Source organism: Leptinotarsa decemlineata, unplaced genomic scaffold (assembly GCF_025532065.1).
Source record: "Leptinotarsa decemlineata unplaced genomic scaffold, Ldec_3_MD MMD2_tig00026307_RagTag_RagTag, whole genome shotgun sequence".
Taxonomy (NCBI): Eukaryota; Metazoa; Arthropoda; class Insecta; order Coleoptera; family Chrysomelidae; genus Leptinotarsa; species Leptinotarsa decemlineata.
In genome coordinates, this window is record NW_027412681.1 from 4957429 (window position 1) to 4983089 (window position 25661).

At 36.3% G+C, this 25661-nt stretch overlaps 1 protein-coding gene across 2 annotated transcripts; it reads left to right on the forward strand.

Moving 5' to 3' along the window:
- Nucleotides 1-730: 730 nt before the first annotated feature.
- Nucleotides 731-24959, forward strand: Vha44 (V-type proton ATPase subunit Vha44). 2 transcript variants are annotated; one of them, XM_023169554.2, is made up of 9 exons: nucleotides 731-834; nucleotides 1976-2162; nucleotides 2642-2795; nucleotides 18873-19059; nucleotides 19129-19227; nucleotides 19400-19655; nucleotides 19711-19808; nucleotides 24177-24312; nucleotides 24379-24959. In XM_023169554.2, the coding sequence occupies exons 1-9, from the start codon at nucleotides 746-748 to the stop codon at nucleotides 24472-24474; spliced, it is 1302 nt and encodes a 433-aa protein (XP_023025322.2). In that variant the 5' UTR covers nucleotides 731-745; the 3' UTR covers nucleotides 24475-24959. The 2 variants fall into 2 exon arrangements, with proteins under 2 accessions (XP_023025322.2, XP_074037057.1); XM_074180956.1 differs by lacking the exon at nucleotides 731-834 and adding an exon at nucleotides 1335-1492.
- The last annotated feature ends 702 nt before the right edge of the window (nucleotides 24960-25661 follow it).

A 25661-nucleotide genomic window follows, 5' to 3' on the forward strand; every position in this document is an offset into this window, starting at 1 on the left:
TATATTTCTTGGAAATATAAATATGAATGGAAGTTTTCAAAATTGTGTCGAATATAATTACAATTAATCAAAATTAATAGAATTTCACATGTGTGCCAAATACTAGTTAGTACAGACAAAAACGCTATTCCAGAGAATAACAACTTAAGTTATTGGAAAAAGCTTTTTTGGCTTTGATATACATCTTTGTGAAGAGTTTATTTTGAATTTAATTGTTTGCTTTCTTCCTTCAGAAGTTTCACACATTCGTTTTGGGTGAAGATGGACAGGTAACCAGACAAAAAGCTTTTTTCAAAAAATTGATTTCACATGAAAAATATCCCTTTCATCTGAAAATGAAAGCAGTTGTTACAAAAGATTTTTTTTAAATTCAATGTTTATGTGAAAGTAGTTTTTTTGAAAGGTCATTTTCTTTCAGTTCAATTTAATTTCCAAGAGTTTATTTTGAACCTAATTCCTTTCTTCATATCTCTGGAAGTTTCCCTCATTTCTTATAAAAAAAATGGACAAGTAAAAAACCAAGAAGATGTTTCCCAAAAACATAATTCTTCCAATTTAAATCAAAGTTGAAATTAATTTTAATTGTTCAATTGATGAAAAAATATATTTTTGCTCTTTCAAGTTATTTTTCCAATCGATATTTGTAGTTGAAAAGTATCCACGGAATAAACGACAGTCGTATTGAATGAAATTCAGTTAGAAACATGCAACTGTCAAATTGACGGATATGAAATATATTTTTAAAATGATTTCGATGATGCATTTCATTCATCATCATGGCAAAAAAGAAGACAATGGTTCTAAGGACAAAAAACACGAATGTAGCAGTAAAAAGTAAGTACATTTATATGTTTGCAAATATATTGCTTCATTTTTGAACTTCTTTCGTAAATATTTATGAATTTTGGATATGCATGATACGAAGGGCATGCACTAAGATTTTGGAAGTTTTAAATCTAAGTCCTCTTCCACTAAGTGCCCTTATTACTATCGATTCCTCAGAAATAAAAAATATATTCGAATTCGGACTTGTATTAAAACTTCATCAGAATTGGGAGATTTAATTCGTTCATGCTAATGTCAAAACACAGTAACCTGACATGGAAACGAAAAATGAGTTGTATGCATATTTTTCAAAGTCGGTCTATTAATCATTTCCCAGTGCCGGGGACATAGTACAACCAAAACAGTATCTAATCTTTTTTTTTACATTTTTCTTTCATGTACCACTAATTATCAATTTTCATATTGTGTTTTGGCATGGAGCGGCCGAGCCATCCTTTCGACGAATATAATCGTTAATTTCGACAACATAGTCTTTTTATTTTTGGCAGAAATGTAGTATCTACCGGAATCGTTATGTTATCCACCGTTTGACAGTTGTGTTGACAGCATCTTAACAATCACGTGAAACTTCAATAACGATCAGCTGTCTACTGGGGAGTGGTTGTGTGTGAAGGGGTGTTTTGGTACAAATTTCAATCTTTCCCAGGTAAAACACATAGAAATAGCAATAATAAAACAGGCAAACAAAATACCACCTAAACCAGCAATTATCTCTCAATTGCAGAGCCTGTTCAATAACTGGTTGTTTTAATCAATGCCCACCCTTTGCTTCCCCTAGCACCCCTTTAACTTGACCTATTTACCTTCGCAAATTGTAAAAAAAGAGTTATGAGGCCTTAAATATGACCATAATCGATGACATTGGTGCAGTTTAAGTAAAAATACATTACTAACCTAATATTGTTTTAGAATGTTTTTTTTGTCAAAACAATTTATTGAAAGGGCAATTAAGTTAACTTTCCTAATATAGATTTTTCCATCGTTATGCTCAACTAGAATCGTTATTTTTTATTAATGGTATAATATTCAACTCTGTAATTTTAGTCACATGACAAATTACATTAAATATGCTGTTGGCATGTAATTAAAAATGTACATCTTTTTGTTATTAAAAAATAAATTATTTCAGGGAAGAAAAAGACGATACTGGTTTAAGGAGACCTTCATCTGAGCACGAAGCAGTCATGGCGGAATATTGGCTCATTTCGGCTCCTGGTGACAAAACATGTCAGCAGACTTGGGAAACCATGAATAATCTCACCAGCAAACAGAATAATTTGTGCACAAATTATAAGTTCCACATTCCTGATTTGAAGGTATAGTTGTTTATTCTTTTGAAGTTTTTTTGTTCTAAAAACACAGCCAAAAATTGGTGCAACCAAAATTTTGTTACTTCAAACGTAGGCACTGCATTGTATTGAATTTTTGCATTACGTCACATACATCTCTCTTCATCAGCGGTCTGATCTCTTTTTTATTCCTTGCAGAACTATTTCACATACATTTTCATTATTTTGTATTCAATCCTCTAATTTTTTGCTCTTCGTTTAACGTAGCCATTGTGGGCTAAGCTATCTTTATGTTAAGCTAACAGAACCAAATCAAAATGCTTCACTTTTTGTAAAATTCAAATTTGCAAAAAATTTTAGACTCAATTTATGCTGCTTCATTATCCTTTTGAACAATTTTGTTATTTCTGAACTAAAACCAAATGAAGTTTGCTTGGTGTATTACACAAATTGTATTGATTGATAGGAATAATTTCTAGCTAGTAATTGATTGATTAATTTTTTAGGTTGGCACACTGGATCAGTTGGTAGGTCTGTCGGATGATTTGGGTAAACTGGATGGGTTCGTCGAACAAGTTACCCGAAAGGTAGCTCAGTACTTGGGGGAAGTATTAGAGGATCAAAGAGATAAACTGCAAGAAAACCTGATGGCCAATAACAGTATGTTTTTCTGACCCTCTGATTATTTTTTGGGAATGACGATTTGTATTGAGAGTCGCATGTATTTGTATTTGGACAAACAATGGTTATTTTCTAAATTATTGATTTCGGTTTTGTCCGGCACTCTTTTGGGGAACTGTTAGAATATCTAGTATATCTGATACATGTGGTTTTGTTTATTTTTGTGGAATTCCTTTTGACTTGGACAATATTTTATTGGGTAAAGCAAGTATATTTTATTTCTGATCTCTTAATAGGGTTTTGGTGTATTCAAACTCAAATTAGCAAAAAAAAACTTTGGATTATTCAAAATTTTTTAAAGGATATGTAGCCAGTCATTCATAAAAGAAATCACACTTTTTTCGGAGATCCAGCCTGAACTAGCAGAGATAAAACAACAAAAATTATCATTTTACAGTTTTTCTGCCATTAAACGAAGAGAAGATACAATTACATTGCATAACGATCTGAAAACATAATGAATGAACACTTACATGCAATTAGTTATTATGGTACATGTAGAAAATCATTTGAACTATTCAATCGTACAGAAGCAGTCGCAAGTAAAAATGAGAGAAGTCAACAGTTGCAAATTGAAAGAGGTGTACCACAAATATCTGTTTTGAGGCTGTTGCCCTTTCTGACCTTCAATCATGATATGCCTGTGAACATTACCTATAAATCAACTGCTTAGTTCTATTTGTAGATGATTCAACAATTGGTTTATGAATTCACAAAGAGGAAGATCCCAAATAATCTATGAAAGAGTTTTGAATCAAGTTAAATCCTGGTTCAAAAGCAATGAACTGTTTTCTAAACTGTATCCTTAAAATGAACATTAATAAGGACTACGATAGCAAACTATGGCACTGTCAAATTTGTCTGAGTGAAGATAAATGATCACTTGAGCTGGTCAGTACATATAAATGCCTTAAGAGAAAATCTGGCAAAGGCAGTTTTTGGTGTAAAAAAGAGATGTAGTTAGCCAACAAGCAACTATGTATTACCCGCTGTTCCTTCAACTTATGTTTTTTGGAGTGCTGTCTTGGGGTGACTCAGAACAAATTCATTCAATGAAAATATTCATTTTACAAAAGGCAGCAGTAAGAAACATTCATAAAGCTAGATTGGGTTTAGGCTGCAAACCAATATTTCCAAACCTGAAAATAATGACCTTATATGAAGTCATTGTATACCAGAAATTAATAGACATTAGAAAGCATGATAACGAATACTCATAGCAGTGAGATGTGTATAATCATGACAGACGAAAAAAACAAGCAAAATAGATATTTCAACAGCTTGCCATCTCATTTCCAGCACTTACAGTTTACCCTTCACAAAATAGGCTGAAAAATGTATTTGCAACCACTGTCTGTTCAGTATTGATGACTTGACTACATTGTTGAGCCAGAATGAATGTGCGTTCTTTTTAACTGTTTAATTTTTGATATGATATAATTTTGATTATGTATTGACATGTCCATAAATTTATATTGCAATGGACCTGAATAAATATAACTATTATTATTACTAGTTCGTTATATTGGCTGAAACAAAAAGTGAGTCAAATTTATACATAATCGTCATACAATATAAAGAAAACACAACTTTGCATGGATCAACAATTGAAAGTGAAAGAGCAATCAGTGTCGTTGAGAATCCCAATCTTCCCTCTTGCCATTCTCTATATTGTAACTTCTGGAACGTGATGAAATTGATGAAACGTTATCAGGAATGAAAAGTTTAGAAATCTTGCGTTTGCAGCTAACTGATTCCTCAACAAACTACTCAGCCACTGCTGAGAATTTCCACCTTCTGAATTTATTTTATATTGAAAGCTCACATCCTCTTTCAGACAGCATGATGGTGGAAGACCTAAAGCAATGACTAGTATAGGATTCAGGTTTTTCCAAATTGAAAAATTCAACCACCAGTCACAGAACGCTCCCCATTTTATGAACTCCTACAAGATGCCGAGTGCATTCACCATCTTTGTAGTTGATATAAATACGTTGATTCCGCATATTATATGGAGAAATCTCGCTTATGTTCCATATAGTACATCCATTGGAGGGTATCTTCAATTTTCTAAGTCATCTCCGGAGGATGCTTACTAGGTTAGATACAAAGATACTGTCTCTCGACGCACGTCGAGAGACAGTATCTTTGTTCTGGTGAAGGTACAGTGCTCTCAATAGATTCATTGTATGCCAGAGATTCCAAGTTCTAATTGTATTGTCAATGCACAAAGAAGTGAACTTCACGTGTAGGCTTCACCAAAAATTCTATGAATCGAAATGATTGTCCAGCAAAAAATAATCATTTGGAGCATCGAAAAAAAATTGTTTGTTCTGGTATTAATATATTTGCTTTTTTTGGTTGTGGTACTCTGAATTCCTTCTCAATAAAGTGATAACTTTTCTGTACCTAAGAAAAGCATAATTTAGTCTTTATAAAAAAATGTTGGCATAAAAACTACATATCTTGAATTTTATGTAATTTTCTGAGATTGCTAGTATATTTCATTTATATTTTCGAATTTCAAAAAGCCAAAACTGATCTCTCTTGTAGAAATGTTGGAAAGTTTGAACATCGTTTGTTACTATTGTGTTTCGTTTGTATCATAATAATATATTTAATTTATGATTATTGATAGTTACTTATTATTGTTCCAAAACTTTTTGAATTTGAATTATTCTATTCAATTTGTTTTATATTAATGATGCATTTTTAAGTTGAAATTTCGATCAGCTTATGCATTGTGAGAATTTAAACTACTCATTTCATTAAACAATATTTTTATAGGAGTTCTGCAATGTTTTTGCCTCTCAGATTGTTCAAAAAGTTCTGCTATTTCAAAAATATCTGGAGTAAGGTTTCATCACCATTTAGTATTATAGGGAAGTAAATTTTTGCTTTAGGTCATGTTTGATAGGTTGGATAAGCATAAAAAAGAGAAAGTAGGACTGAATCAAAACTTGACTGGCTGCAATTTTTATATTAAACTCAAATTAAGTAAATATAACCAGTTTGGTCCATTTTCCATTATAAAAATTTATTACCTGAAATGTATTTGAAATTGTTATTGATAATATATTTCTACAAAAACCCAACTCTGTATAACATATTAACTATAATTTACTGGTTACATTAATTTTTGACAATACTTTTTTGGGAATGAGCAATTTTGATTTTACTCACAAAACTTGGGCTTATGTGAAATGAACTTTGGTCGAACATGAAACTGTTTATTACTCATTTGTTAGAAGCTGTGTCATTTGAACAGTATTTTCTTCCGACTAGTAGTAAAGTTTTGAAACTTTACTGTTCCCTTAATATTTCCCCATAATATTTCCTACTGCTGATACATTTATACATTTTTAGATCCCCTGTAATAGGACAAAATTTACTCCCCAAGTTCATGATGAATATTTTGATTATTTCTATACAGGGTGTAACTGAATAAGTGTAAAACATTTAAGGAGGTGATTCCTCATCGAAAAAAAGATAGGATCTTTCATATAAAGAAACTTCATTGGAGCATCCCTCGTTAAGATACAGGCCCCTTAAAGGGGGTACATAAAATTTGTATAACAATTTTTTTCACAAGCACTAGAAGAGTTACAATATTGAAATTAACCTGACGTTTTGTACTACCAAAAAGACACTTAGCCAGAAATGTATTTGGTTTACCCCATGATTGTAAGGGGTGGAAAACGCAACCCCTAAAATTTATTTCCAATGTAACTTTTTGTCTTATTATTTGTTTACCATTTATAAATTTATTTCCGATAGCCTGTTTCATTCTAAACAAAAATGTCTCTTGGGTTTTTTGCCCAAAATAAACCAGTTTGCAGCAAAAAATTATTTTACGAACAACTACAGAAATACATCGTCATAAATGCGAACTGGATTTATTGTTATTTTGTAGTTAGTACCTGCATTAAACGATTAAAGGGTAATAAACAAAACTAATTTATTAATAACAAAACACACAACATGTAGAAATCATAGTAAATGTTCAATATGTCTACCTTCAGACATTACTCATGCGTCTAGACGTCGGCGCATTGAGCCACGTATTCGCTCAAATATTCCTGGAGTCTCTCTGATTACCCTGCACGCATCGATGATGCGGTTTCTCAAGTCCTCTACATCGCGAACAGGAGTACGATAAACCAAATGCTGTAAATGGCCCCAAATAGAGAAATCGAGAGGATTGAGATCCGGGGATCGAGCGGGGCAGTTCTGTGGTCCTCCTCGACCTATCCACTATCCATTTAATCGAGAAGGTAGAAAATGAGGCCCAATTAAATCATCCCCAATAACTCCGAGCCACACGTTAAGAGAAAACTGTTCTTGATGGTTAGCTTCGACAATAGCGTGAGGGTTTTCATCAGCCCATGTGTGGTAATTATGAAAATTAATAATCTTGTCACGAGAAAAACTACATTCGTCTGTGAATTCTATCGTCTTCAGAAAGTCACAATTTCTTCTAATCATTTCCAGCATCAAATTGCAAAATTCAAGACGGTTCGGAAAGTCTCGCGGTAACAGTGCCTGTTGTCGTTGCAGATGGTAAGGGTATAAGAGTTGTTCCTTTAAAATTCGAAATACCGTCATATGATCAACATTTAGCTGGAAAGCAATCTTTCTAGTACTGGTAGTAGGTTGTTCTTCGATCAAATTAAGTACTGCTTCCTCAAGCTGTGGTGTTCGTACTTCTCGATGGCGACCACAATCCTGCGTTCTTTTGTCGAATGAACCATATTCTCGTAATCGTTGATGAAGTCGAGCAAATATTCTATGTGAAGGATGCTGCCGTTGAGGATACATTTTAGCATATCTTCTAGAAGCTGCTAACCCATTCCCCTGCCACAGACCGTAAATGTAATGCATATCAGCCATTTCCTCATTTGTGTATGCCATTTTAATAACAAGTGAATTATTAAAGTAACAAATTAAGAACAGAACAACAACACACAATTAGTATTAATTCAATTTCGAAAATTCACAAATTGACAGCGTCATACCAATTTAATTGTTACTATCGCTAATAGCGACCTACTAGATAGATTAGTTTCGTATTTTCGCATTTATGACGATGTATGTCTGTAGTTGTTCCTAAAATAATTTTTTGCTGCGAACTGGTTTATTTTGGGCAAAAAACCCAAGAGACATTTTTTGTTTGGAATGGAACAGGCTATCGGAAATAAATTTTAGGGGTTGCGTTTTCCACCCCTTACAACCATGGGGTAAACCAAATAAATTTCTGGTTAAGTGTCTTTTTGGTAGTACAAAACGTCAGGTTAATTTCAATATTGTAACTTTTTTAGTGCTTGTGAAAAAAATTGTTATACAAATTTTATGTACCCCCTTTAAGGGGCTGTATCTTAACAAGGGATGCTCCAATGAAATTTCTTCATATGAAAGATCCTATCTTTTTTTCGATGAGGAATCACCTCCTTGAATGTTTTACACTTATTTAGTTACACTCTGTATTTTCTCTTCCTCTAACTTTTCAAGAAAAGTGAATACCTGTTATTAATTTTCCTCCTGATTACTGTTTTTATATTGAATTAATAAATATTTTTGTCCAAATACTCCTCACGTTTGATGGGATGAAAATATTTCTTATTCTTTTTCTTTATCTTTTTGTGAAAATTTGGTACCTTTTACTACCACTCTGAATTATATTTCAAGTATTATTTTTATGAAACTATCTATTTTTCGTAGACATTGTCAGTTAACTTAATTTATCACATGTACCCAAATGTGAAATTCTGAAAATCATAACTGTATCAATCAATTCAGAAAGTTATGAGGCCTTAATACTGACGATTCATTATTTACAAATTCTACAAATGAACTGAGTTGAATTTTCTTCTTTTTTATTTTGGGAGTGTGTATACGAAGTCTGTTCAAAAAATAAGACGAATTTTCATATTTTCATATATTTTATGTCCCCAATCGTCGCAAAACACCTTCGTTGAATGCGTCTCTTTAGTCTTGTTAACAGAAAAATGTCGCAGGGGTACAATTCTGGTGAATATGATGGCCGATGCATGTCGACGGTGTTGTTTTTGGCCAAAAACTACGAACAAGCAATGACCAGTGAGCAGATGTATTGTCGTTATACCAAAGCCATAAATTGTTTTTCTACAATACCTGACGTTTTCTTTGTATTGCTTCTCGCAAGCGACCGCATGATCATGTGGCAAGAACTTCTGATGCACTACACCAGGGTAATTGAAGAAAACAGTGAGAAAAACCTTGACATTTGATCGAGCTTGGCGTGCTTTTTTTGTTTCGGCTCTTCTGAGCTCTTCCATTGGGACGATTGCACTTGGGTTTTGATGTCATAATCATATACCCATGATTTGTCACCAGTTATGGCGCTTTCAAGCAAATCTGGATCGCCGTTGACGACAATCAACAATACCTGAGCGATGCTCATGCGACGGATTTTTAGTCAACATTCAGCAATTTTGGAACGAAAAATTCCCAAAAAAATTGCATGCCATGAGCCAACCGATATGCTGATATCCTCAGCAACTTCTCTAATATTGATTCGGCGATTCCCCATAACACTTTCTTTACTTTTTCAACATTTTCATCTGTTGTTGATTTGCTGGGGCTTGTACCACTTGTAAACATTTTTCTGGCTCAGAGTACAATCACCGTATGTCACTGTCAACATTTCGTAATAATGGTTCGACGATTCTCCATAACAATTTTCTTCACTTTCTCAACATTTTCATAGGTTGTTGATGTACTGGGTCGTCCAGGGAGAGCGTCATCATTCACATCTCAACCTTCTGTCAAGAGCTGGTACCACTTGAAAACATTTTTCTGACTCGGTACAATCACCGTATGCCACTGTCACCATTTCAAGTGTTTTTGAGCACTTAACTCCATTTTTTACAAAAATTCTGATGCAAATTCTTTGATGAATTTTTTCGATAGCAAAAAATCACTAAACATGCAAAACGCCTCCAACTTTTATGCCTCTCACCACCTGAGCATGCTAAACAGCTGAAACTGTCATCATAATTTCGAGAGGTGTGTACCGACATGAACAAATCAAAAAATCGCTAATCGAATGTACCTAGCTCGCGAAATGTGAACATTCACCTTATTTTTTGAACAGACCTCGTATGTTGGAAATCGCACATGCTTTTGAAGTTTTCTATTATGACATTTAGCCATAGAAAAACGAGACTGACCGTTCCTGAATCACTTGGCTCTGTTTCCCGAGTTTCTTCTAGATAACATATATCTTCAGTAGTTAGTTTAAACCGATTTCAGAACCTCCCCCTACCACTTTCAATCTTGAAATGACCTCTATATACGTCACACGCAGCAGCCAAGGTGACTTTGAGGAGGTGTTTCGAGTTTGACCTTGAAACGTCTCCTCAAGGTCACCTTGGCTGCTTCGTGTGGCGTATGTAGAGGTCATTTTAAGGTTAAAAATGGCGGGGGGAGGTTCTGAAATCGGCTTAAACTAACTACTAACTTCTTCATTTCATAGGTTATCTCCCGTTTAAATTCCACCAAAGTTCATTAATAGTTTTGCTTCGATGAAAATTGAATACTTGAATAAGTAAGTTAACAATATTTATTCTCTCGCCTAATGATCGGCAGCGTTTTTGTTTGCGCTCAGTTTTCTGAAGTAAAAATCAAAATTTCTCATTTTTCTCTATTGTCTATTCCACTCCTTGGCATGCACAACATTAATAGTTTATATCTTTACTAATTCAACTAACCACCACAGACACACGTGCGAGCATGTCTTGTTAACTTTAATTCAAACAAAATTACACAAAATTTGTCAATATGCTGCCACTGAAAATATGACTGTTTAAGTTTCTGAGTGTATAGTAACATTGTGGAAATGTTTTGACTTGCAATATTTACCATTGGTGTTGTAATAATATTCTTAACAATTTTTGGTTAAACTTAAGACGGTCATCAATTGCAATTTTTGCAACACCCTTGTTAGGAAAATCTAAAGTAGATAGACTAAATTCAGAACACAGATTGAATAGCTTTCAAATCTGAAATGATTTTGTAGTTTTTTCGAAAAGCCTATAGTTTTATTCTGAGAAGTCAAAATACTAATAAAGAACATTCATCGCAATTTGCAGGAATACGACTATAGTTTATTTTTACCTTTTCAGTGCTATAAACGATTTTCCGTTAATCACTCATATGAAGAATAGCAACAATTTAATTAAAAAACAGAGAACTGTTATTTAATAATAATTCAACATGAATTTATTTCAGTTCACACTTCTAAAATGATAAGTTCACCCCATTCCAGTGACATAGAATTGGATTTTTTTTGTATTGTCATTGTTAGCAACAATGCCGTATTCTTAAAATAATGAACTTGTGTTACGACATTCAGAAGCGTATTAGGAATAAAAATATATACCCATAAAAATAACATGTTTTCAAAAGAGTAATTTTGGATTATCAATTTAAAAAATTCTACCTTTTGATACTCGTAAGATAAAGAAGAATATTAAAAGTTCTAACCTGTTTTTTTGCCCACAATCCCCCCCCCACTTGATAAACACATAGGCGGGGCTTGTGACCTGAAGTGGGGATGACTGAAGCGACTTATTCTCTTTTTTTTTAGTATGTGTCTCTTCCTTGCATTAATGGTCAATTTTCGACGTTTCAGTTCAGCATATTATTTTTGGCTCCTCCCGCTAGCTATTGGAGTTCCTTCTCACTTGAAAAGTACAAAGAGGCGGGGCTTGTGAGCTGAAATGGGGATAACTAAAGTGACCTATTCCCTTTCGAAATTATTTTATGTTCTTAGGCACCAAAATTGAAAGTTTACCAAATCTTAGTTCATTAAAACTACCTTCCGTCTTCCCTCTGGCTAGTCAAGCCCCCCTCCCTTAATAATCACAGGAAGGCGGGACTTGCGAGTTAAAGTGGGGATAAACTAAGATATTCCAGACTTTTTCACTTTCGAATTTCGAAATTTATTTTATGCTCTGAAGCACCAAAATTGAAAAGTTTTCCATATTTTCTTCATCATAACATTACTTTCGGATCTTACCTCTGGCTAGTCAACCCCCTCTTTCCTTAACAATCATTGGAAAGCGGAGTTTGAGAGCTGAAGGGGGATAAGCAAAGTAATCGTAGACGTAGGTTATCTTCCCTGGCACTGAAATTCAAAGTTTTCAATATCTTGGTTGATCATACATTAATTTCGGCTCCTTCTTGTGGCTATTCATGCCCCTCCTCCAACTAATAACGGCAGGGGGCGGGGTTTGCGAGCTGAGCCAAAGTGGCACGCTACCTACTCGCTTTCAAAATTATTTTGTTTTCGAACCACTGTTTAGTGAATTATCCCCCACATACAGTTTAGACAATTGCAATCAAAACATTTCCATACGCAGGCTGGCGAAGGCCGTCAAAAAGTGAGAGACGTCACTCGAAACTCAAACATCGGATCGGCGAATCAGATAAGAGCGACTGGGATGGGGGGCGTCATCCGAGTACTGATCTGGTACATGGCTTGTGCTTGTTTGGCTGTGCTTGTGACGGTTGTTTGGTGGTGGGGGCAGGTGGGCGGCCGCCCGACGATGAAGGCGGAGGTTTTTTGGAAGACAGGGACTCGGAGAGCTCATCGGGCATATATGTGACGCCGCTGCAATCGCCTGCCGACAGCGAGAGCTCGACTACTTCCGATCGATCCCACTCACACGTTGACATGTTCCTACCCGTTTTAGGGCCAGGTCAGTGGCCGGACCGAGCTTGATGCACACGAGCTTCTCACGCAGAGCGGCCGGATCTTAAACTTTCACTTTTTTCGAAGAGGATGTCGAGGTTTATTAACGTTTTTGAGAATATTTCCGGCACTGTTATAATAATAACGATTTATTTTCCCAAGAAACATACAATATTAGCAGGGGAAAAAACGATAATTCAAAAACTAACTATAACATAATTGAGGTTGATTCATACACCAAATTTTTAATTTAGAGTACACATTGTGAGAAATTTCTTAAAGTAAAAGATGAAGTGGAAGTAACCGTTTACATGTTGATTCAACCATTACGTCAAGGATTCAACAGACTTTGTGGAAAAATTAAGAGTATAACCTTGGAGCCAAGTGATATTCTGGTCAGTTTCGACGTTGTATCCTTCTTCACCAATGTCCCGCTGGAAGATTCTTTGAGAGCCAACCTGTTTCCTAGTGATATTGTCGGACCCTTCAAGGTCTGCCTCACGAGAAGTTACTTCCAATGGAAATGATATTTCCATGAGCAATTAGAAAGCGTAGCGATGGAAAGTCCACTCAGCACGGTGATAGCCAACTTCTTCATGTAACAATTTGAGAAGAAGGCAATCGACGCTTTCCATTTCAAACTATCCTATTTGCCTACGTAAACGTGGATGACACCTTCGTTATCTGGAGACATGGGAGGGACAGACTGAACCTATTTCTAGACCACATAAAAGCTCAACACCCTAGCATCAAGATCATCATGGAGACTCAATAGGAACAACCGATAGCTTTTCTAGATGTACTCGTCGAAAGGCGTGGCACTCGACTGACCGACATGAAGTGTACCAAAAACCGACACATACAGACGGATATCTGCATGCACTTTCGAACCACATTCCAAGTCAAAAGCGGGGAATTATCAACACCCTGACTGAACGTGCCCGTAGAATATGTGAACCTGAACACCTACAAGAAGAATTGGAGCATTTTCAAGTGGCTTTGAGATCGAATGGATACCTACAACAAGGCCATGAAACTGAAGACTTCCATAAGTCAAAATAGAGAGGAAACTCAAACGGTTGCACGTGTAGTTCTACCGTACATCCCTAGGGTTACAGACAGAATCGGAAAAATCTTAGGGAGGCATAAAATAAAAACAGGTTTCAAGCCCACCAGAAAAATACAACAGAGCCTTAGATCTGCGAAGACAAAAGAGATCCACTATCAGCGGCGGGGGTGTATCGTATACCAAGCACCTGCGGAACCACCAAAAGATCCATTGGTACAAGGCTGAATGCACATCGGAGAAACTGTAAATTAGGTCAAATAGACAAATCGGCAGTAGCGGAACACGCGCTTAGTGAAGGAGATCACACGATACTGTTTGAAGCTGATACTGAGAAACTACTTGCCCTCGATCATGGATACCACAGTCAACATAAATACAACCTACGAACTAGAAATCACCAGTTATCGGTGAATCATCAAGATAAATAAACCTGTGCAGTTCTAAAAAGTCATTGTATATTATGCAGAAGGTTTTTTTAGGAGAGAATTCGATCTATATTTTTTCTTACAAATTTTCTTTGGTTTTCATTATTTTCATGTACCAAAATAATTTACACCACAGCAAGTTTCACTAAAATGTCGATTCGAAATAAAAATCGAAATATTCACCTCTCCTTTTATTACTACACAGGATCTGGCAAATGCAGGCCGGGAAACAACTACTCTCCCGGTTAATACCACGATGGACATTGAAATCGACAGAAATTGATATAACGTAATGGTATAAAACAACAAACAATCGAATGGATTTTGTAATTAAAATAAGAATGTTGCTTCGGATATAACAGTTTGTTGATCTGTAAGACGTCCTGATTCACTGTATACGATTTTCGAGAAATGATACTGCTCGTTATGGTAATTGAATTTTACTGCAGAAGGAATTATTGAAAGGCCAGAAATATAAAAAATAAGAATGACTCGAACTGAAGTGAACAACTGAATAGTTGGATTTTTGTTATTTTTAACATTTACTCACTTTTTTGTCTTTACTTTATGTAGGTAAACAAAATCGCTATTATTTGGTGCATTGACTGAATTTTGGGATTTCACGATATAAGGGATGATATATTCTCAAAGGCGTTCATAACTTTTGAGTCCCCTCTTTTCTTGCTGTCAGACATTGAATTATTTCAGTTTGTGAGGAAAAAACTTTTAGGAGCGTGTAACACCACATTTGAGGTTATTAATTGGTATAATCGACTCAAAATAATAACATGAAAGACGTCACCAAAGGAAAATTCTACTTAAAAATACTTTCAACCTCATAGGAGGATTCGATTTCTAATGGAACTGACATATTTTGTTGATTTTCGTATTTAACGTTAAAGTTCTTATATCGTTTTAGAAAATTCTACTTTTTCGAACATATGCAAATATTTTCAATATTGGGTTATACGAGGTCTATTCAAAAAATAAGGTGAATGTACAAATTTTGACCAAAAAACCGTCACATGACCATCACCCAGGAATTGTTGAATGATGTCAACGGGTCATAACTGGTGACGAATCATGGGTATATGGATATGACAGCGAAACCCGAGCCCAATCGTCCTAATGGAATAGCCCAGGAGAGCCGAAACAAAAAAAAGCACGCCAATTCGATCAACACCGTAATCATGCCTACGTATTTACCAGATTTGCTCCCCATATGTTCTCAAGATTGAAGAGACCCATGAAAGAACGGTGTTTTGCGATGATTGAGTGGATAAAAACTGAACCACTGAGAGAGCTCAAGGTCATATCAAAAAGTGCATATCAGAACTGCTTCGAGAATTAGAAAAAACGTTGAAGGGAACTACTCTGAAAAGGACGGAATAGAAATTGATGAATGAATAAATATTTTTTGAGAAAAATTGAAATTCATCTTCATTTTTGAACAGACCTCGTAAAGAGAAGAATAAATAAATTTTTCACTTTTAATATAATTATTATTTAATAGTAACGATATAACTTTCATTTCTTTTTTTGGCTCTTAATTTATGGTTTTTGGTTTATTTTATTGAATTATCAGACAAGTTGCCAATTAATAATCCTTCAAATACAAAATTTCAATTCAATACAGATTATGGGAATTTGTGAGCATGTCGTAAAAGCAATAATTTTATAATGTCTAAAAAATAAGATTAAGTAATATGATTAAATGAATAATAACTACATAAAAATACGAGGGTTGCTTGGAAGCAAAAAAAATCCAAAACAATGTTTAGCAATCTGGTCGCGTTACAACGTTGTTTCAACTATCACATTACGTGAATCTTATACTGATCATTATAGACACAGGATGGTATTATTGCTTTTTTGAACACCCCTCGTATATAGCAATATATAACAGTTGGGCTGAAAAGTTTGTAGGCTAACAGATTTTTTTTTTTTTTTCGATAAAATTGATTTCATCATTCCGTATAGTTGCCTTCGAGGGTGATACAACAACAGATAGCAGTCATATACAATTTCTCGATACCATTTTTATAATACGATTTGTCTTTACCCTCAAAATAGGCCTCAGTTTCGATGATTACGTCTTCATCGGCGCTAAATTTCTTTCCAGCGAGCATTCTCTTGAGGTCTGAGATCAGAGAAAAGTCGCTGGGGGCTGGATCTGGAGAATACGGTGACGGTGGAAGCAGTTCGAAGCCCAATTTATGCAATTTTGCCATTGTTTTCATTGATTTGTGACACGGTGCATTGCCTTGATGAACAGCACTTTCCTTTTTTCAAATGGGGTCGTTTTTGTGCGATTTCGTTCTTCGAACGCTCCAATGACGCCATGTAATAGTCGCTGTTGGTGGTTTTTCCCTTTTCAAGATACTAGGTGAATCAAATATAAACGAGACTTTTTTTGGTAATTTATTTTCATTTTAAGCGCAAAAAAGAGTACAGTTAATTTTTCTACATAATCTCCTGATTTTTCCCAGTAAATAGTCAGCTTTCCAATTCCTTCTACGTAGAAGGTCATGTCTGCAGCCAATTGCGCACGCAGGCTTCAGCCTCAGCATCACTATCGAATCTTTGGCCTCCCACAGCTTCCTTGAGAGGGCCAAACACATGAAAGTCACAGGGTGACAGGACTGGACTGTAAGGAGGGTATTCCAATGTTTCTCACCCCAATTGCTCCAATTTTTCCCTAGTCAAGGCTGCTGTATGGGGGCGAGCTTTGTCATGGAGAAGAACCACTTCCCTGATCGATAGGTCTCGTCTTTTGCGGCGATTAGCAAGTCGGACCTCACTCAAAACGTCGCAGTAGTAGTTCGCATTAATTGTCCTGCGCTCGTGCAAAAAATCGAGATACAGCAATCTACGCTGGTCAAAAAAAAACGGTGACCAAAACCTTGCCAGCCGACAAACTTGACCTGGCTTTCACTGGTTCAGGTTCTCCTTGTGTTCTCCACTCCATACTCGCTTGTTTAGACTCTGGGGTGTAGTGGTGCACCCATGTTTCATTACAGGTGATAATGTGAGTGAGAAATTGGTTTCAGTGTTCCTGAAATCGTGCAAAAAGACGCCCACACACCTGAAGACGATGCAATTTCTGGTCAGCTGTGAGAAGGCGAGGAACCCACGTGGGGCACATCTTACGGTGCCCTAGCTTGTCTGTCAGTATGGAGTAAGTGCTCCCATACTTATCCCGACCTCACTTGCAATTTCATAAGTGGTACGACGTCTGTCATCTTCAATAAGGCGTCGAACACTGCTGATGTTCGCTGTAATGCTGATGCGAGTTCTGCGGTCGTGGCTCTCGTTTTCAATACGATCACGACCCTTCACGAACTGTTTATGCCATGCAAACACTCTGGCTCGCGATAGTGTCTCTTCCCCGAAACGTGCAGTCAATCTCTTCAAGATTTTGGCTGGTTTTACGCCTTCTGCGGCGTGAAACTTGATTACAACACGTTGCGCAATTGACGGATGTAGGTACCTCTTGGTACCTACATCGTCACCGTGGACACTGCGAGGGTCGAGGAGGCGAGCCCACGTGCACTCAAATCCCCCCATGCCTCCTCCCGGGTTGAGTGCCCTGAGTTGACATATTCTTCACACAATATGTGCAGAACATCCCATCTCGTCCATCCACCCCTCCTCCCCCGGAACGGTCCTCAAATTACTGATGGGCACTTCAGCAAGATTGACATCTGACCTTCTTTGGTCTAAAGTCAGCCTTTATCTGCTTTTACTTTCTGATCTATTGTATGTTTTATCTTGACTTTCCTAACTGATTTTTTGCATGGGGTGCCCAAAAACTAACCGCAGACTATTGTTCACTTAAAATGTTCAATCCCACTAACTATTAGTCTGGCAGCTGTGAAAGTTGTACACATGTCATTTAAGGTTAAGATTAATTAACAATCATATGGATTTAATACTAGTTGCGCCATCTGTGTGTTGCCTTCTAATTTTTCAGCCCATCTAATAGATGCGATGCTATCCGAAAAGTTATCAAGTAATTCTTAACAATCTACTTGATACATGCGCACTGATTCTCTACTGCCACTGAATTGTGATTTTCTTTGACTTTCAACACGGTTTGCTCAAAATCGATCTTGAAATAAATTGAATGTGTGACGAGTTGGATCCGGGCACAGTTTTTTTTTTATTTTTGAGGCAGTGCTGCGTTCTTCATTTTCCAAACAATTTTACTGATTATTATTCGTTGTAGTCTTTATTATGTTTACACGTACACAGATCACTCCTCCTCTTCTTGGCTTACATATGTAGACTGTGGTATTGTTTTGATCATGTTAGCTTTTGGCAGAAATCGTTGGTGAAAAAATTTTGCGAACTTGTTTTATATATACATAACTAATTGATTACAAGCAGATGCGAAGAGATATCTTACCCCTTAGTAGTGTGTTTATTCAAATGAACGAGTTTTTGAAATACTACATTAAAAAATAAGTAGGTATCACATTAGTTGAGATAGCTAGATAATCAATTAAATCGCAGTACATTACACGTGACCGCACAAAAAAACGACATTAATGATAGACACAAGTAAAATGTTTTTCCGATCTTTTTTTAAATTATTTGTATTGTCACGTATTCATACTGCTTTGATTGGTTTTCTGAACTTTCAAGATATATTCTCGTAGATTTTTGTAGCCATTTTTTCCAGCATCATCAACAAAAAAACCTAATGCATGAAACCCCGAGATTCGCAAGATTTTTTCCCCAATGAACGAATCTTCATGTTTTTTATAAAAATGTTGTGTATGTCTTCGATCGCCAGAGTTGTTTATTATGTACTTCCGTCGTTATAGCCGATTTGCCAAATTATCTAACGAGATTCCAGTGGGACATTGCCAAATATCCGATAAAGCAGTCTCTCCGTAACATTGCCGATATTATCAGCAAGCAGGTCGGTCAGATCGACGCCGATCTCAAAACCAAGTCTTCGGCGTACAACAACTTGAAAGGCAGCCTCCAGAATTTGGAAAAGAAGCAAACGTAAGTTTGTTAAAGGATTCTTTTTGAAGTATACTCGTATAATGATTTTTATTGGTTATTATTTTTCAGAGGGAGTTTATTATCTCGCAACTTGGCAGACTTGGTGAAGAAAGAACACTTTATATTGGATTCGGAATATTTGCAAACACTCCTAGTTATCGTGCCAAAGTAAGTTGAGATTTTGGATAGTAATTACTTCTTGAAACGTATCTCCTTCGATCAGTATATACCATGAATAAGTAGAATAAATATTTATTGAGATATAGAGCTACAAGAACAGATGACTTTGAAACGGACAAAACGGACTAACAACCTAGTATCATCATTAATTTTTTTTCAGACAGCAGTTCTCGGAGTGGAACGCCACTTATGAAAAGATCACCGACATGATCGTACCCCGTTCGACGCAGCTCATCACCCAGGACAACGAGTACGGACTCTATACCGTGACATTGTTCAAGAAAGTCGTGGAGGAGTTCAAACTGCACGCCAGAGAAAAGAAGTTCATCGTGCGCGACTTTATTTATAATGAGGAAGAGTTGGCTGCGGGCAAGAATGAAATCACGAAACTCGTCACGGATAAGAAGAAGCAGTTCGTAAGAAGAGACGAGGTTTTCTTCGTTCGTTTCATTCAGATGTATTTTTTTGTAGGGTCCGCTAGTCAGATGGTTGAAGGTGAACTTTAGCGAGTGCTTCTGCGCCTGGATTCACGTGAAAGCTCTGAGAGTTTTTGTGGAGTCTGTGTTGAGGTAAGAAGGCCGGAATTTGAATTACCAGTTGGGCTTTGGCTATCGTCTAGTAGAGTCACAGTCAAGCAACAAACCAGGACTTGGACTTTTTGGAACATAGCAGCGAAATTTCTTGAAAATGTATTGCTAATCACCACCAGTAGAGAGATTCAAGGTGTAGATTTTTCTACAAGGTTGCGTTCAGGAGTCTGAAAATTCGGAAAATGAACCTTCATACGACAAAGCATGGACTTTAGTCATCTCCTGATACTGCTTACTTGGTTAGCGAAACGCGTTAAGTGATAGATGACTGTCATATTGAAACACGAAAACGGCTACGAAAATAACGATGAATCGATAATGAATAAATGCACGCCAAACGGTAGAAACGCATGCAAAACTGTCGAAACGCACGTAAAACAGACGAAACACACTTAAAACGATCGAATACTTAGCTTTCCCAATTTTCGAACATTAACTCCACAATACGTAACTCCTCGACACCTTTGGTGCCATCTCCTCCTTCTCCTGATGATGCTAACTTGGTTAACAAAGATACGAATTAGTGTCCTTCTGACATGTTGGAACGCACAACGTAAGGGCCCTCCTAGTCCTTACCATATAATTTTCATCGAGTCGTATTCCTAACCTAATTTTGAAACCGGCAATGCTACATTGCCTCATAAACAACGATTTATTTTACAACCGGCAACACCGAACCTGCCATGCTGTCATTGGCGGCGTATAACCTCGATACCATCTCCATCTCTCTTTGCGTCGATTACATCACACATGTCTCTCATTCTTACACACACATACACACCTTCATATGAAATATTAATTCTCTCCCAAATCTAAGTATATTTTTATATCTTCAACATGATACTGTCGTAACAATTTCTCTGACATTGGGCTTGTACACAAAACTGCGGTGCAACGTCGCAACGCAAAAATCTGCGAGCTCGCACTACGCATCGTAAGAACTTACGAATTGATTGGGATGAACCCAAAATCTTCTTTGTTTCTTTTGCCTGTATCTCTTAAGCAATAGCAAAAGTGCACACTTCTTTTTACGATCCATGTCACCTCCCACATCTAGTACCTCTACACGACATAGTTTTCAAAATACGTCCAGTACGGTTGACGGTCGTCGAAGGAATGGTCACCCTAGGGAGCCACTTGTCGCAAGAATTCGCATCGCAGCAATTCGTGTCGCAACTTTCTGCGTTGCGAATTCGCATCGCGTCACATCGCAGCTTTGTGTACATGCCCATTCTACGGAAATTAAAAAATGCGATCAAGTATATGAAATGAGTCAATTTCAGTCCCGACAAAACAAACGCTATAAATACCAACCATTCGCAATCATATACAATATATTACGTTGGTGTCGAGGCTAAGGACAATGTCTACCACGCCGACGTCCTGTTTTCAAATCTCATACCGATACACTTTTTAAACAGGATCACGTGACAAGGGGGCCGAGGGGCGGAGTGCTGAGGGGGCCGAGGGGCGGAATGCTAAGGAGGCCGAGGGGCGGAGTGCTAAGGGGGCCGAGGGGCGGAGTTCCACGCTTGAATCGCTACGATACTCATTCCATCCTGCGTCGATGATGTCACACGTTTCCCCCACTCCTGTTTGAACCAAAAATTGCAAAAAGTTTAGTTAGCTCCATAAGAAAATACATGGGATTTTGTGCTCGTACCCTCGTTGTTCATCTACTGGTTTGAATTTCCCGCTGTATGCGCAGTAGCTGATTGGTTGACTGAATGACGGCAAAAGTGAAGGAGTGGGCTCTGAAAGTCTAGAGCCCCGTTCATATAGAATGGACGTCTAGCAGAGACGAGGCGCTGACCTTTGTCCCTTCCGTGTGAACTGGGCCTGAGGTCTAAAAAACGCCAGAATGGACCTGCTCAAATTTACACGTGTTTTTCCCAAAAAAAATGGGCCAGAACTCCTATAGCTATATTACTCTTAGGCTCAAAATACAGGATTATGTAAATATTAGCAACTTCTTATCTAAACTTGAGTTCCGTAAGAAAAGAGATATAAAGAAACTCATGCTTAATTTGTCTGATTCTGAAGGACTGTGAACAAGAGCAATAATAAGAATGAAGAGGTACTTCAAAGAGTTTTTAACTGAGCATAGTGTAATTGTGAATGGTTATATATTCAATTGCTTCCAACATTTTTTCCTAATACATGTAAATAACGGTGATAGGAGGGATTTCACACTGATCAAACATATTCAATATGAGGTCATACAAGGGTGCAAACAATTCAGGTGTAACTCCTTTCATTGACTTACTTACAAAATTTAATATGAATGGAGCTTGGTGAAGGCAATATAAAAATGTGATCAGATGTTATTTCTGTTAAATACATTTACAAAATAGCTGGGATCCCGTCAGGTTCAAAACTATTGAAAAACGTCGAATTGTTGATAATTACATAAATTTCAGAAATTGATAAATCAACACTAAAAAAAAACTAATTGATATAGTTTATTTTATGATTTTTCACTATAAACACTTTTACAAAAACCGTGACACGTGTTTCGCTATACAATAGCTTCCTCAAGCATGCTTGAGGAGTTTTTTAATATGGATTTTCATCAAGTATCGGCCAGTTCTATTCAATTAAATAAAAACTACCTGATATTGAGTGAGAAGTATCTGAAACATATATAAGGGAATTTCTGTCAGAGATTACAGAACTAAAGTAATTTTTGAACATTTCATAGAGCTTTTTTCCCCATTGATATTAAGAACGGTTTTGACTGTCTACTTTTCCATCTTCATACAAAAAAATGTGGAAAATGTGTAAGTGAAATTTTATGTCTTTCATATTATAGTATATTGTGTAGGGTTCCTGTAAATGATATCTGGTTCAATTCCATAACGAAAGTTTGTAGCACAAACTGAATTGAAAAAAAGTTATTTTTGTATAATTCAATGATCATATAAAAGTAGTTCTTTCGAAAATATCTTTTTGTTTGTGTAATTCAATGTTTATATGGAAGTAGTTTCAAGAGGGCTTTTTCTTTCAGGTATCTGAAAGTAATTTCTATGTATGATCTACACATCTCCGTGGAGAGTTTTGAAATCAATCGATCTCTTCCTTCCTATGAAAGTTTCCCATATTTTTGAAGTGATAACTTTTTATGGGAGGGTAAACGGTATCGTTACCTAACACGTTACTTTGCCAGTCTGTCTGGCTCCCCTTTCTCTCACGCTTACTTCAGCGAAAGGCAGGCTCCTCCTCTCTCGTCGGACAGTGTTTAGTGTGCCATGGACATGGCACTGTTGACAGTATTATAAAAATCTAACCAGCAAGCGCGTAATGATGAACAAAAATATAATGGAAATATATATTCAACATAGAAATTTTGAAAGCTCAAACATGTGAAAAGATTTTTTGAAGGTAGTTGACAATGTTTCTTGGTGCATTTCATTAGTTCGGACTTCCATTGTCTAGTATGATATAAATTGATTTGAAATACCGAAAAGAATCTGTAATAAATTAAAAAAAAGAGGTTTAGCTGCAAAAATAAAAATTATATTAAGCAAAAAAACTGAAATTACAATGAAGTAAAATACAAACAACAACCAATAAAAGATTCCAAACCAAGTTACTTCACGACATTTTGATTGTTAGTGTCCACAATCGTCTTCGGGTGATAACTGGACTTATTTCTCAGAGATCTGACTATTTCGAGTGCTTCCCTCTCTCCGTTTTAGCGGAAGCTGACTGTTTGGCGGGAGTTGGTCGTGTTCCGCTTGATTAGAGGTGTCCATATGTTACGTATCTCTACGCTAGCTTGGCTAAATGGGTAGTTGGACAAAGTATATGCGGCTTCTTTGAATTTTCTCCTGAACCAGTGTTCTTCCTTGTGGAAGATTTGAGCCCACTTGATGTTATATTGATGAGTCCAAATGTGTTCTGCTATTCCTGATTTGCTGGTTTCTCCTCGCTGTGTTTGTTTCTTATTCTCAACTTTGATCAGTTTCTCAAATATTGGTGGAGATCCTTACAAATGTAAACAGTTTTGAATGAAATACAAAGGTTTATATACATTTATATCATCAATATTGTTGAATAATTTTTTTGCTGTTACTCTTATTTTGGCAGTTATTCAACAGCTACATTGTCAAAAGATGATGAAAAATTAAGACGACCTTCAATGACTTTTCCCTATATCAAAATCGAGAGATCCGTAAATCTACTTCATAGGAGGAGTATCTGCTCACTTATACATTTCTCTAGATGAAATATTGGTAAAACAAGATTCATGAATAGTATATTTCTTAATGTGGACATGCTTGATATGATTTTGTGTGACACACTGTTGGTTTTCCTTTTCTGCATTGATTTTTTTTTTGTTTACAGATATGGTTTACCGGTCAATTTCCAAGCCATGCTAATCCATCCCAATAAAAAGACAATGAAACGGTTGAGGGACGTTTTGAATCAGTTATACGGCCATCTAGATAGTAGCGCTGCCCTTTCTGGGCCCAATTTTGATGTGAGTTTCACGATATTGACTGAAATCGATGATTCGCAACTCTAAAATTATCTTTCTTCTTTTTAGAGCGTCGACATTCCAGGCTTAGGTTTCGGCCAATCAGAGTATTACCCTTACGTATATTACAAGATAAACGTGGACATGATTGAAGCAAAGATCTAGATCCCAATAACGGTTGCTCATGTCCACCAGAATTATGTTAGGTTCCAAAAGTTTTTAAAACTCAACGTACTATGAAAATCTTAATAATTTTTCTGTCGAAGCACACTTATTTTAAAAGTAGGGCTGTTTATTGGAGTTTCCCCCTCTGAGTTTCGTCTGGATGTATATAAATAGTATTTTTACAATACCAGGATGTGCAGTTTATAATGTAACATCAAATTTTTGACAATATTTGCAAATTTTTACGATGAAAATTTTTCATTGTACTGGAGCAGTATTGATTTTATTGTATAAATGTATATACAAGAAGAGCGTAAACAATAATTAACTTGTCTTTTGCCTTTGAGCTATTTTTATCATAAGAATTCCATAATGTAATATAGTTTCAGGTTAGCGAGTAACATTTTTTTCGAAAGTAAGTGGTGTTGAGATTATTCGTTCCACTGTAATTGTTAGAGTATCAATAAAGAATTGAACTGTTCAAACTGTTTCTTTGAAGAATGTTTCTTTCTTTTGTCTACTTGGTAAGTATATAAAGCCAAACGGTTGTCTCTGTTACGTTCGTAACTGAGAATTGCAGCAAACGCACATACCACTGATGATGTCTGCGCAGTAGCAGACGAAACGGTTATTATATTATATACGAAGTTAATTCCAATGGCATAAAAACTAAATAGTTACCGAACGTCGGCAGTTTCTTTTTATGGCACGGGCGGCGTGTCATATGTGGGAGGTTTTATAAGGTGTTAACTAGTAAATTTATCAGACTCGGTACATTACTCTTTTATTTAGCTGTTTGGATTGAATTCATATAGACTATAACGAGAGACCGTATTCTTGTTCTGTTGAGGGAAAAGTGCTGCTGCTGGTGTGTAATTCTGGAGAAGGACTTGTTGAAGTTTTTTGCCACTTCAAATGTAGTACGTAGATTGTTAAATCTAGGAAGATCTTTTTAAATTTCAATATGATCCTGTCTACTAGATGCGGGCCAGAAGACGGCAAGAGCACTCTGTTACAATAATGATCTTGTAGTCTATACGAGTGCTAGTTTGCATCCTTTTTGATCTTAATGCCTACTTTTTCAGCAAAAGTGCTGGCTGCGAGAATTCTCAAGTCTCTTCCTAGATTTGACAATATCCAGTTGAGAATGTATTTTCTATCCACCTTCATCATGTTATCAGATATAT